At 46.7% G+C, this 14,675-nt stretch overlaps 1 protein-coding gene across 1 annotated transcript in view; it reads right to left on the minus strand.

Annotated features, from left to right (window-relative positions):
• The window catches only part of WNK3 (WNK lysine deficient protein kinase 3), a 114,851-nt gene that overhangs the window by 48,449 nt on the left and 51,727 nt on the right, over positions 1-14,675 (minus strand). Inside the window, exons 5-10 of the mRNA XM_055003282.1 lie at positions 13,320-13,477; positions 8,417-8,505; positions 6,498-6,717; positions 5,644-5,932; positions 4,026-4,219; positions 2,678-2,830 (exon numbers count right to left, since the gene is read on the minus strand). Coding sequence (XP_054859257.1) covers positions 2,678-2,830; positions 4,026-4,219; positions 5,644-5,932; positions 6,498-6,717; positions 8,417-8,505; positions 13,320-13,477 — 1,103 coding nt within the window. The remainder of the gene's footprint in view (positions 1-2,677; positions 2,831-4,025; positions 4,220-5,643; positions 5,933-6,497; positions 6,718-8,416; positions 8,506-13,319; positions 13,478-14,675) is intronic.

Consider the following 14,675-nt stretch of genomic DNA (forward strand, 5'->3'; position numbering starts at 1 on the left):
TTAGCAGCACAACACAATTGCCGTATCCATATATTCTATCTGGGAGCAACCAGACATTTGTTCAGCAGGATCCCAAGAGCTGGACCACCGGCATTTCTCTTTGCTGGGGACTAAGCAGAATGAAGGAAAGGTCGCACTAATGCAGCAGACAGAAAAATAGCTACACTGTGAATTTTCAGTCAAAGGAGCTCCAAAGAGAGGGACGATGCTGACTCTTGGCAAGTATCAGAGCCCTTTTGCTAGAGGAGAAGCTTTTCTAGAGCTATCCAGATTGAGCAGATTGAGCATCGAAAACCACATAATACATGTCCTTTTCAGTACGGAGCGAATACTAAAAATCCATAAATCATCAGTGACAGCTAGAGAACAACTTGATAGGAAACAGTAACATTCCACTGGAACTAGACTGGCTACGTAGCCATATTGGCTCTCCCAAAGCCAATCCCCCAGTTCCCACCATATTTGCATTCTAAACCCTTCCTTCTGTTTGGAGAGGGGGAGACATGTGGGTAGACTTGTCCATCGCAGAATGTTTGAAAAGCAACATTCCCAGTAAGTGACACTTCTTCTTTCCTCCAGAGTTACTGGCGTAAAGTACGGACCGTTGGGATGTCGCAGAGCATCCAACAGGGCAGGGGCATCGGGAAGAATCTCAACTCTTCTGAACTTTCAGGCTGCCATCTTACCAACAGTTTCTCACGACAGACAGCCACCAATAGCAGGCTCTTGACTGGCAAATGGCCCAGCCCTGAAGATCCCCTGGACACCAATAAGGGAGGGTGGTGAGCTTTTGCCACCTTCCCGCCCCCCCCCCCATTTTCTTGGAACTGCCCTCCTCACTTGGGTTCACTCTGCCAGGCTGTGACTAGAGGTGGCCCAGGACAGGGAGATGGCAAGGGACTTCCAGGCGTCATTTGTGCTCCATACCACAAGACACTGAGGGTCACCTTCAGGTGGCACTGCAGGACGATGATGGGGGGGGGAGGGCTCCACTGTCCACTTTGAGGCCTCCGACTTGCCCACCCCTTATATATTTTAAGCAGTGCCTGTTAGTCTGGCTTCTTTGGTGGTTGTTTGCACAGTTTTGCCTTTATAAGGCTTTTGGGGCGTGTGTGGGGGAGGGAGGGAATTTCTGACTGCTTTTTTGTGGTGGATGTAGCCGATCTTCCAGGAAAGCTGAAGGCACTGGAGTGCTGAAGGGGTTAGGGAAGTGTGATAGTGGGAGGAGGGGTGAGTTTGTGAGACATACCATGAAGTACAGCTGGGCTCACTGTCCTTCTCAACCTCTGCTCCGTCCTCAGGAACGTATGTGGCGAGTTTATCAGTTTAACTCCCACTTTACATATTTGCATTCTAAGCCATCCTTTTTTATTTAAATCCTTTCTATCCCGCCTTACCTGCTTGGACTCAGGGCTGGGAGCAACGTACCAGCTGACCAGAGAGGACACAAATGACGCTGTTGCGCACTCCACGATTCCGTGGTGGAGAGGAAGAGTGAACTGGCATGTCCAAACGAAGCCTGGCTGGATGACTCTGATAATGTCATTCTTTTGTAACTCTGTATATTTTTTTTCCAGCGACAAGCCTTGTTGTAGATTTGTTTAACTTTGGGAAGTTAGAAAAATCTCTCTCCTACAGTTGTTGTCTGAACCCTTGGGGGCCAAATCGCAGTTAGGGGTGACAAGGCGGTCCCATGTAGGAGCCCTCCCTAAGGGAAAGTGGCATCGGATGGCAGCCACGCAACAGTGGGACCAAGGGTAGCAGACGTGGCCAACAGTAAAGTTTACGACAACTGAATTATTTAGGAGGGCTTTTTTGACACAGGTTGGAGGGCTGTGCTGTGAGGAAATGGCTCAGATAGATGTGTTGGCAGAGGGACAGAGACTGTAGACTATACTACTCTCTCTTGGTGCAAGTATGCTCCTACTGGATAGTTCCAGGCTGTTCAATACATCAGTCTGCTTATGTCCTGATTCTGCATTGTTTTCCAGCTCTGTACTGGATTTCTGCTGGTTTTCAGATTTCTGCTGTCCTTACTGTATAGCACTGTTTATTGAACATTCCAGCCGATGGAATCCACCCTGTGTCTCAGTGGGAAAGGTGGACTATAAATAATGTAAATGAAATTTTTTTTACTTTCCTGTCAGCTGGGGGGGGGGCAGGGGTGAAGCACAGGAAAGCAAGCATGAGGAAGGGGTGCACGTGCCTCCTCTGGGATCACGCCCTCCCTCCTGGCCTTCTATGCCTCCTAGCAGCTACCTACTAAAGTTAGGGTTAGGGAAGGCAAATAGCTCTAGCCTAAGAACAACCGGGCCTGGCAGAACTCCAGCAGAAGCAAAACTGGAACCTGGGATGGTTTGGATAGCTTCAGCCCTTTCTTGTGCTGCCTTTTAGCAGGACTACACTTGCAGTGTGTGGGAGCTGCCCCACCTGCGAGCCACTGGAGAATTTACGGTGCAGAACTGTTGCTGTGAAGGTCTGTTCAGTATACTCTGCTCACCTGCTCACCTGCTTATCTCCCTCGGAGCACAGGTCTAGGAGAACTTTTTAAAAGTTTAGCTGGACTGCAAAAAGGATTTCCTATGAAATGGTCTTTGTAGGAGCATGGCTTAATAGTTCAGACCCTTGCAGAGCGGCTTTCAGCCACTGCAAAAGGACCGTCACTGAAGCTCCTTACCATCCGTGGTGCGAGCGGCTGAACTGCAGCAGGGGAAACCTGTGCTTGGCAAGCTGCAGGTGGTGCCAAGCTGTGGGCAGGCAGAGCTGAAGACGGAGCCTGGGCGAGTGGCAAAGCCTGGGGGTGGGGCACATTCGTTGGCGGCTGTTGCATCTGCATGAAGGACAGTTAACAAATTGTTCTCAGAGAAACAAGAAGATGGTGCTGCGCTCCCGCCCTCCCACGATCACCTGCCCTGTTCACCTCCTCCCGAGAGGAGACACCTTCCCTAGGGCAGAGAAGAACTAATCAAAGATAGGCTCGTAAGCCCTGTTAAAAGCATTACTTAGTGAAGAACCCAACAATTCAACAGGGTGCACGGAAGTGTTTCAGGACATCTACCGCACATTCCCACCCATGCTTACTCTAAGGCAGTCAAATGAACCCTAGATCAAAAGTCTTTTAGTAACACTTGCATAGTACTTTAAAGCACTTCATTCCCACTATCTTGTTATCCTTCCAAAAGCTTGCAAGACAGGCTAGTGCCATCCCTATATTGACAATTGCGGAGGGGAAGAGTAGTCTGAGACTAGGACAGAATCACTTGCTGCAGGCCGACCCTCACCTGAGGGGACATTCAAAGCAGAGAACTTGCCCGTTCATTCTCTTTGCCGCTATGCTAAGCAGTCCCTAGGCTCTTTAAAATGTTTAGGTTTTAAGAAAAGAACAAAATCAAACTGTTAGTTGATGATAAACAGCATAAGCCAACATGGTCCACCCAAACATGCTGGCACACAACTGATAACAACCGAGTTAAAATCTGTGTTGAAGTTTGGGCCCTCCCAGTGACCATAGGCACAAGTATTACCCTCCAGCTACTTTTATAGTTAGGCTACTTTTATAACTAGTACTATCTTAAAAAGTTTACTGCCAGTTTAGTGGTTAAGAGCAGCAGGACTCTAATTTGGAGAACCGGGTTTGCTTCCCCACTCCTCCACTTGAAGCCAGCTGGGTGTGACCTTGGGTCAGTCACAGCTCTATCAGAGCTCTCTCAGCCCCATCCACCTCACAGGGTGTTTTGTTGTGGGGATTATAATGACATACTTTGTAAATCGCTCTGAGTGAGTGTTAAGTTGTCCTGAAGGGCAGTATACAAATCTATTATTATTATTATTATTATTATTATTATTATTATTATTATTATTATTATTATTATATTTCCAACATAATACCTAAACACACACATCCTGATTAAAATGGCTTTTTCATTATTTCTGCTTGGATCAGTACAGTCATAATAATCTACACTGAAATACCAATATGGCCATATTACCAGGCTTCATACTTTTAAAAGCTACGGGCCCCTTACCCCTGGCATTGGCTGATAATGCCCCACCAGTTGCTGGGATGTGTAGATTTGTCCTTGTACACTGTTTTCGATTTGGGAGGGATTGGAGGCTGGTTGGGCGCCCGCCATCTGTTCGGAGGAGAAAGCCAGGCTATGTTGGCTGGAGGCATCGGACAGTGTAAGGGACACCACTCCTCTCTCAGATGAGCTGTCAGCTGTATCAGCACGGAAGGCAGGAAAACAGAGGGCGTTAGCTCTAGCAGGTGAGGCAAGAAGCGTTTCCCCTCCTCCTCCCCTCCACCTCCTCATGCACATAAACACTTGGGGTGTGCAAAGCGCAACACAGGCTTTCAAGGAACATGCCCTGCACAACTCGGACCGGAAACAGTGCAACAATATGGAAGCCTGCTTTCTCAGTGAGAGCAGAGAGGAAAGGTCCAACATTTTGATGATTGCGTCTCTTTCCGTCAGCACCAGTATACTTCGTGCAGAAGCCCCAGAGGCAGAAGCCCCCGATCGCCGGAATTCGCTTTTTGGATTATCAGTCTTTAGCTTCTGTTAGGAATCAGTACAGAATAGATGGAAGAGCCCTGGAGTTTGTGCCTGGGTTGAAACGCCTATACAGCCCATCAAGTTTAAGGAGTTAGTACTCTTCTAGTCTAATGTACCCTGCAAGAAGGTTATGAAGAGAAATGGAATAATTGCACAGACTGTATCAGAACCACAGAACCCTGTGTGCGCCTAGGTATGCCAAGCTTGCATTTCATGTTAGTTCAGGCACACAAGCTGGGCGATCAAGCAGTAAGGGTCTTTTCCCTAAAATCAGTTGCTCTGACAGCAAAGCCAACACTTCACTACGTCACACATGCTCTTCAGAGTGGGCTAAATCCTCACCCAAGCACTCTGTTTCTTGCTACTGTGGGACGGTGGGATCCCAGATCTGGAGACTTAGAGCCAACTCAGATGATATGCCCTCCACGAATTCATGCAAGTGGACAGAATTCTACATGTTTACTCTCTGATAAGAGGTACACTTGTTCCTGCGGCCACAGCTGTATTATGCACGCGCATGAATCCCCACAGGTTCTCCTCCTAAGACTGCATCCAATCAGCCTCTCCCCTTCACAACTCCTCCTTCCTTACTGTTATGCAAATCTACCAATTCAAATGTTATTTTTATTTCCTTTTGCTCTTGCTTTCATTTAAAGTTTGTTTGAGGGAAGGGACTTCTCTTTTTTTCTCTGCTTGGCCTTTTGTTTTAAACAATCATTAAAAATGTTTTCACAAGCCAGGGATCTCACTTAAAGATGAATGGGGGTGGAGACTTTCACATATGTTCACATATATAAGATCAGAGAACTTTACCACAAAATAAATTATTCCAGGAAGGATTAAAATGACTTATAGCACCCCAGAATGAATATGCTAAGAGCTACCAAGTAAGCCGGGGCAACTGCCACAGAAATAAACCACAGCGTACATGCCAATTACCTCCCACTAAACAAGCAAATAATTGAGCCATAAGCCAAAACACCCACTGGAGTAACCCATCTGGCCGCACGCAACGATGCTCAGAGTTACTCTTTATAGCCTTCGCTCAGGACGGTTTCGGGGGACAGGCCCTGATCGGTCCCCTTACCTATGAGAGAGGAGCTCTGCCGCATTTGCTGAAGGGTCAGCTGCCGAACATGCTGATCCACCTCCGTTTCTTCACATTCCGTCTTGCTCGGCTGGCAAAGAGAGGTGAACGATGAGCCCGGTGGCTGGAGCAGCGGCAGACCACTGGGCAGCTTGCCCTGGAAATCCTTCCTTTCCTCTAAGTAGCCCACCTGCCTCCGCTCCCGTATCTTCTTGGCCAGGGTGACCCGATCTCTGATGGATTTAGCAACAGCTTTAGAATCACTTTCATGGAAGAATCCTGACTTCACCTGGACAGCAAGAGAAAAAGCACAACTCCACTGAAAACCACTTCTGCTCTTCCAAACTGCTACCCGTCTGTGCTTACAGACATTCTTCTGGATTTGCGAGTCACTCTCAACAGGGGTCTCTCCCTTTTGGATCTGAGGTGATGAAGAAACGCAGCTAGAAGTCTCACGCCCTGAGTTCCTACGCAGGACCGGGCCACATCTTCAGACTACAGGGAGGAGGTGAAATGTTGAATGCTCCCAGCATCCACAAGTCTTATTTGTAGATATAACACTTGTTTGCCAACAAGAAGCTAGCTGCTAGCTTTCTCAGGAAGAAAGTTTCAGTGAATTCTCCCGAGTTATTTTCTTTTCAGGCTTCAAAAATATTTTTACTTGTAAAGAAAGCACAGGGTGTAGGGGATAAAGTTTCACACAATGATATATATATTTAGACACTATGGTGACCAGAAAAGAAGAGTATGATACCACAACAGACAATAAGAGAGATCATAAAAGGGAAAACATAAAATGACACAGATGAAGCTCTGAGCCAGACACGAGGCAGCAGCAGAAGAAAGGAACCTACCATTTCACAAGCTACTTCCTCTGGGACGTCTGTTTCCAGGTTGAAACTGAACTCAATCGCTTCATTGTCTTTGTGCTTGCCTTTCAGCTTCTTGGGATCTTCCACCCACAGTCGCAAAGCCAAGGAGGAATCCAACCCATCATCCTCCTCTGCCAGCTCCACCCTAAGCCCAGTGTCCTCAGCAAAAAAGGCATGGTTCAAGAGATCTCTAATAGACAATCTGACAATAAAATATAGGAAATAACAGAGAGTCTTCTGATTCGCACAGCAGAGGCAGACAGACAATTGGTGGGCTCATCATTATTTAACAATTCAGGCAATGTGGTCTCAATTCAGCACTCCTTCAGGGGAACAAAGCAGACCTTTGCATTTTTAACACTAAGGCCAACCCCCCCCCCCTTTCCCTTAGATTTTGCTACAGGTTAAAACTGAAAAGAGGACCAACATTTCCAGCTTCAGTAACCAGGGGTACGCAATCTGGGTCTGGGAACAAGGTAAATCTAGCTTTTCCAGATGAAATTAGAGAATCCCAAATCTGATCCAGGCCCTGGACCAAAACCTCTGGATAAATCCGGTTAACCCAAGTAAATCTGGGAAATGTGGCTTCAGCCTCTTGGCTGGCTGTTTCCCTGTCTTCTCCCCTATTTTTCCCAAAAGGGAGGGGGAGTGAGGCAGGGAGGGGGGAACGAATGGCCAGTCCATGCAGGAGCTCCCCTTGTTTGCCTGGTTTCTGGGAGTAACGCTAGTTCAGTTGGGTTACGCTGCAACAGTGTCCCTTGCTACTGTTTGGTGTGGGCGAAATTCTTTGTTTTGACGTGATTCTCTGGTTTGATGTTGGACCCCTTGCTTCACTGGTTCTGGGGGGATTCCAGTCTCTCGCTTCAGTTTGGTTCTGCTGGGCTTTCTCTGGGTTGAGCTAGCATTGGGGAGTGTGCCTCTGGAATCTTTCCAGCTAGCTTGGAAATCTTCCCATAATAGGAAACAATGGCGGCAACTTGTTCACGGGGCACTTTGGTTTTGAGGGGATCACAGTGTGGCTCTGCCGGGCCTCCTCTTGCCTCGGGGAGCGTGCCTTTAGCTGGTGACTGCCTTGTCCTTTGGGTCTCTGCCCGAGAGCCAGTTTGGAATCTTTCCCGCCACAGGAAACAACCGAGACTGGCGGGGCTTCCTGGGGGCTCTTTAGTGGACAGTCAACAGCAGGCTAGTGAAGCTTATTTGAAAAATGCCCCCCCCCCAGATAGCCCCCAAATAGTTTTCCCCATAAGGCATAATGGCAGGATAAACCTGGGATTCTCTAATCTTGCCCAACTGGATCAGAGAATCTTTCTTGGATTTCAAGGATCATAGATTTTGGGGGGATCCCTGAAATCCAATCTGGATTTCCCAGATTTTTTTTGGGGGGGGAGGGGGGTGCAACTCTACTTGATTATCATACAGTAACTTCCTCTCTAATACTATACCCTTTGGACAGACTACTAGTGCAAAGTAAGGAATGCAGATTCGTAACCAAGAAATCCTTCCTCTCTGTTTTGAACCGCCAGATCTTGATGAGACAAGGACAAGCGTTCTGGTATCCGAACCCATCCATCCATTCAAATGCGCATCACAGCTTAAATTCTGAGCACTGGCGTGTCCTCTTATACTGACACACCGGGCCGCCTTCTTTCCTCCAGATACGACTCCTCTCTCTTAATATTTTGGAAACAAGCCAGACAAATCCCAGTTTAGCCATGTGATTTACAGTGCACGAGCGTAATTTCCTTTGACTTCGAAGGGACTTAAGCAGGTGCTCAGAAGTGCTGTGCTTAGTCAGGAATGCTTTGTTGCTGGCACTGGCAAAGCCCTGCCAAGACTCTCAAAGGCTGCCTCTTAATTTAAGGCGCACAAAGCAGCAGGGAGCATAAAATGGGCCTACCCACCTTGCAGACTTGTTTTGCCGAATGCAACCTTCAATGATCTCTTTCACCTCTGGGTCAGTCACCTTGTTAAAACTAGCAGGTTTAATGCCCTAGGAGAAAAGAGATGCAGTTGTTAGTAGGGAATGCACAGCAGGACTTTTCCCTGCTACAGCTGGACCGAATTATGGAAAACTCCCAATTTAAAAGGCCCTTCCAAGAAGTCGAACTAGCTTAGCTGCATAAAACCTGATCCTGAACAGTTAGTTGGAAGCAACTCTGCTTGGTTATAACACAACTGTTGTGCAAACTGTAGCTTTTAAAAAAAAAAAATCCCAGCTATTCTCTAAATAAGATCATGATGAATGTCCAGACTTTATGTAATATTTGGAAAAGGGGACAATATCTATTCTAATCCATTTGACTATTCTTTTCCTTTAGCTTTGCCTATTCACAAACATACATAAGAACATTTCTTGACTGTGCATAAAAATTAATCTAGTAAAGAAAAGCAGTTATTTCTTTTTCTTATAAAGGTATAACTCTGGTCTTTTCTGCATTGCACACTTACAGCAGGTCTTCCCGAGTATTTAGCCCTCAAGAATCAGATTCGCTTTCGGATCCCATCATTTTGCACCTGAGGGAGTCAAACACAAGTTTGACTCCTTCGACAAGACATTGAACACAAGAGGTTTTTATTTCTGCACTTAAAAATATGCCTGTTTCTGCTGTGAGCTTTCTGGGGGAAGACAAATGCCAGCAGTTCCATCAGTGTGCCCTTTCCCCCCCCCCCCCCCCCGTTTTGTGCCTGCACTGCAATGTTTGGACATTGGGCGGGGGGGGGGCCGGGGTTGTGGTGAACCTCTACCGTACCCCCTTTGAGCTACAAAAGTTTTGATTGGCTGAGGTGTTCTGAAGGAAAAGTTTAAAATTTTAAACAGGATTTATTTTTTTGAAAAATGGTGTAACGTGGTTGTTTTAAAAAAAACGAAAAAGAGAAAAAACAACCTGGACTTAAAAAATAGGAAATAAAACATACTTCCACACAATCTTGGGTTGAGAGTTGACACAACGCATATCAATCAAACAATGAAAAAATGAGGGTTGACAGTGGAGGGGGAAGAAAGGGGGGAAGAGTGTAGTTACCCATTGCTGTTCAACAAATCAGGACATAGTGGGATAAAGGGCAGAGTGAAAGGCAAAGAGCAGAGCCAGGTCTGACACCAGGGAAAATATCCAGCGCTTCAAAAAAGCTGTCTTCTAACTTGGTTGAAAAGAAAAAAAAACCAGGTATGTGCACTGGGAGAGAAACTGCTGAAAAGCCCAGGAAAGTTCAGTTCTGCCGTTGGCGCAGCCCTTCATGGAGCAGAACACAAAGAAGTCTGGAAAGCAATTCGGGGACTGGACTGAAGCATTTTGACTGCGTCCGCAGAACTCAGAGGAGACCAAAGCTGTGCAGGGCCAGAACTATTGAAAAAACCTCTTGCAGAAAAGACATGGGCTTAGGATCGAACAGATAATATACTAAAATATTTTTCGCCATAAAGATGAGAACCGCAGTCCTCAGCTCCTGTAAAGCACCTTAGCCATATCTATCCTCTACTCTTGGAAAGTATAGCTCAAGTGAGGAGCTCAGTGGGCTGGTTCCCCAAAAACCATTCTCTCTCTGTACCTGCCCCTATCCCCTACCCTGGATATTATCAGCCTTCCCTTACAGGACTGTTGCAAAGATTACTGAAACAGCATCTACGACATGCTTTCAACATTTCAACTTCAATAAGAGTCAGCATGGCACAGCGGTTGGTGTGTGAGTCTAGGCTCTGGGAGACCCGGGTTCAAATCCCGCTCTGCCAGGGAAGCGTGCTGAGTGACCTCAGCCTCGCCTACCTGCCAGAGCCGTCGTGGTGAGGATAAAACGGAGGAGAGAACAACGTAAGCAATCTTGAGCTGCACTGGGAAGGAAGGTGGGGTATAAATGAAGTAAAGGGAGATACAAATAGTATTTATACTGTGCTTTCCTCCTAAGAGTTTTTATTTATTTATTTAAAACCTTTATTAGCCACCTTTACGCCAATCACATCACCTTTATCACGCCTTTACACCAGTGTAGATGACTGGGGGAGGCGATGAGGCATACCACCCTGTAACAAAAAGTCTGCTAAGAGAATGTCGTGATGCGATGTGCCCCCCCCCCGCCATGGGTCAGTAATGACTCGGTGCTTGCACAGGGGACTACCTTTACCTTTACCTACACCAAAAAGAGCTCAAGGCAGCTTACAATATAAAATATAAACCAACATAAACATGACAAACAACTATTAGAAACACAGGTTAAAAATACAATTAAAACACATTAAAATGGTTAAGCAAAAGCTGTCCCAAGTAAGTCTTCAGCTGCCTCCTGAAGACGGAAAGGCGCACCTCCCTGGGAAGACTGCTCCATTCATGACAGAAACGCCTCCCCCTGTGTATCCCTCAACCAAAGAAGCTTCTTTGGTTGATGGGACGGTCAGAAGGGCTCCACCCTGCGATCTGAACTCCTGGGCAGGGATATATATATATATGGGGACAGACAGTCCCCTTCGGAGGCCTCGGTCCTAAGCCACCGAGGGCTTTAAAGGGCAAAGCCAACAGCTTGAATGGCGCTCAGGAGCAGACTGGGAGCCAGGAGAATTGTGGGCATGCAGGGGTCACGTCTCCCTGAGAGCTGGCCCCTACCAGCCGTCTAGCGGCAGCTTCTGAACCATCTTCAAGGGCAGCACGCACTGCAGAAGTCCAGCTGAGATGAAACGAAGGCCTGGATCAGTGTGGTCAGATCTGACAGAGCCAGGAATGGGCACAGCCGACACACCAACCCTAGCTGGGCAGGCGCACTCTGAACCCTCGCAGCCACCTTGCTTTCTCAGGTGACCGCTGTGTTAAGCAACACTCCTAAGCTGCGAGCCTGACTTTTCAAGGGGAGGGTAATCTCATCTAAGACAGGGGAGAACTCACACCACTGGTAAGCCTTTCTACTAAATCATAAACACCCCTTCTTAAAAATATTCCGGACTTCATATGGTACTCATGTACAGGGCTGAAAAGTTTTGGCTCCAAGGTGTGTGATGTTTGCGCAAGAGGGCTGCCCAATCCTCCTCCTTTGTAAATGCTCACGAGCACCCCCCCCCAACTCTCAAAAAGAGGTTGTTCAAAGGACACAAGGAAAGGGGAGGGGGGAGAGCCACCAAATTCCTTCAAAAGCGTAGGAGACATCTAATCCACACTGAACATCATTCCATTTTATTTGGAGTGTGTATTCCTTATATATTTTTTATTATATACTTTTACCAATAGGTAATACAAACATTTCCAAGTCAGCAAAGGTGCTCTTAGATGTGGCACTGGAGACACCCAGACGGATTGCTTTGTGGGGTTTCAACATCCGTGCCGAATGCTCCTCCTCGCCAGTGCTAGCCAGGCTTTTACAGCTTCTTTAGCTTTTCTGGGCCTCTCCCAAATCGTGACTGGCCCCATTCATGGAAGAGGCCACAACCTTAGACGTCATCTTTTTGCACTGAGCCTCTGAGGGGAAGTTTTCTTTTGGGATGGAAGATGCAGCCTGAACAATGGCCAGATCATTATCTACTGAAAGTATGTGTGAATACGGCCCCAATACCACACAAAAACGGGGGGGGGGGGTTGGGTTGGGGGGGGTTAAAGCGGTCTACCAACAGAGACTCATGGTTCCTTCTGGATTCCAAAATGCTCTGGGGGATTTTAGGATTTCAAACACAAGCTCTATTGAGTCAGTGGTGGGAGCTTGGAATGTGAAGCTTCTTGAAGCAGCTCTGGCTCTCAAAATTCCACACTCTGAAAATGCTGTGGGTCTCTAAGATGCCACTGGACTCAAATCAAGCTTCCGGAAGCCACTGACAAGATCGCTCCTCATCAGGGTTGTCAACCTCCAGGTGGTGGAGGGAGATCGCCCGGAATTCCAACCAGGCCACAGAGAGCAGTTCCCCTGGAGAAAATGGCTGCTTTGGAGGGTGGACTCTAGGACATTATACCATGCTGAGGTCCAAACCCAGCCCTCCCCAGGCGCCACCCCCCCAAAATATCCAGGAATTTCCCAACCTGGAGCTGGCAACCGTACTCCTCATCCACCTCTCCCACCACTCTCAGGGCAGAAGCCAGCCCCATGGTTTACCACAGAGCTGGGAGACCTAAAGAGGGCTGGAGGACATCCGGGAAGATGCTAGAGGATCTGACAGAACATGCTATAGAGCCCACTGGGAGACCTATGAAGCTATGGTTGATGATAGCAGCAAAGAAATATTATTTCTCTGCAACCATTTTGCGTCAGCTAGTTCATGACCATACCAATTGTCCGAGGTATCTCAACATCCTCTGACTGATCATTGCTCAGTCTCTAATCTACCCTCTTTAGCGATTGAGAAAGCAGGAGCAGACTCAATGAATGAACTGAGCTGCCAACCTAACTATGAAAGAGCCTGTGTCAGCTGGGCCGTAAACAGCAGGCTATAGGCTGGTCCTTCTTTGGCCCTAACGTGGCTACAGAAAAGCAACTGGGATGCTTCTGAGACAGGCGGCAACTAAACCAAATGGAGCGGGACAGAACTGTGGTTTGTTCCAGGAACCTTTATCTTCTGATCTGGGTTCCAGATCTTCAACATCACAAGCTTAGCTTGCAGGATATTACCAATTAAGCTATCTGTACACCAAACAGCCCTATAACCATTTTCAGCTCAAGTGACATCTCAAAAGATGAGGTATTTTGGAAGAAGTCAGCAATATTTGGATAACGTGCCCAGACTAAGTTTAGCAGCTGCTTTATGAACAACAAGACCTGCATCCCATCTAATAAATAGGCTGAACAATTTTAAGATGCAAATGTGTGAGTTTGCCAAATGAGAATATTTATGCTTACACTGGTTACTTTTCGGTAGATTTGAGCTGCATTTTGGCATTCAGAGTAAGGGTACTCGGAGGTCGCCATCTCCAGCATGCACATTCCAAACGCATAGACGTCTACAGACTCGTCATAATGTTCTTCGTACATTTCGGGAGCCATGAATTCAGGAGTTCCTGCAAACAAAACAAAATGGCAATATTTTCCCTGTGTGTTTAGGTTACGACAGCAGTTTAACCAGGATTTCTCAGGAACTGCTTCTTCCAATGCTGTATCATCTACTCAAATCTTGCATGTCCGGTCATCCCTAAATCCAATTACTTCCAAGGAAGAGTAGACATTTACTCGTTTCATCTTACTGCATACAGAGCCAGCACGATATGATGGCTAAGAGTGTCAGATGAGGATCTGAGAGAACCCAGTTTGAACCCCCACTCTGCCACGGAAGCTCTCTGGGTGACCTTGGCCCCGTCACACACGCGTTCAGCCTGACCCACCTCATAATACTGTTGTTGTGAGGATAAAATAGAGGAGAGGAGAATGATGCAAACCACTTTGGGTTTCCACTGGGGAGAAAGGTGGGGTATAAATGAAGTAAATAAACAAATAAAACAAAAGCAGCTAAAATAGGGCCACAAAATTCGTCACAGCTACCCAGCTTAGGTACTCCATCTCTCACTCCTTTCTTCTAAACTGCCTTATGCTGCTTGCTCCTCTTCCCCGAGCACATAACCAGAAATCCCGTGTAGGCCATCTCTACGCTATAAATTTAGATTGGCTTTAACCATCATGGAAACCCACCTGAAATCCTTGAAACTGTAGTTTGATGAGCATGCTGAGAATTTTCTGCAGAGGTACCTCGCCCCCTGCCCCTAATTACTACAGTTCTCGGGGGTTTCCTTGGGAGACAAAGTAACTATTAAATCTGTTTAAGTCTCCCCACAGAGTTAGATGCGCATAAACTGTAGCACAGATATGCCTTGTGGTTTCAAAGGAACACTCTCTAATTGACTTAAGCTTCCCCTAACAAAAGTGAAGTTAACTTAAAACTCGTAAGCCAAATGAATGAAAGTCAATAGTTTAATCAAGCATTTTGCATCTCTATCTAGAACTCTGGTATGACACAGTGTTTTTTAATGTTGCTTAGTGTAGCAACTTGCTTGTGTGCAGTTGTAATTACTTGAAGTCACCAGTCCTAGGATACAGACATATGTCACGTTGAATCAGTAGGGGGAAAAAAAACATGTTGTGTTTCAAGAACCACTTGGGAAATGGGGGTGGGATATTGTGAGACTAGGTTCACGGCTGATTCATCCCATGTAACTAAATTCTTGCAACAGATACACTTATTGGTCTTTTAGGCTATTCGTGGTA

This window comes from Eublepharis macularius, chromosome 19 (genome assembly GCF_028583425.1).
Source record: "Eublepharis macularius isolate TG4126 chromosome 19, MPM_Emac_v1.0, whole genome shotgun sequence".
NCBI lineage: Eukaryota > Metazoa > Chordata > Lepidosauria > Squamata > Eublepharidae > Eublepharis > Eublepharis macularius.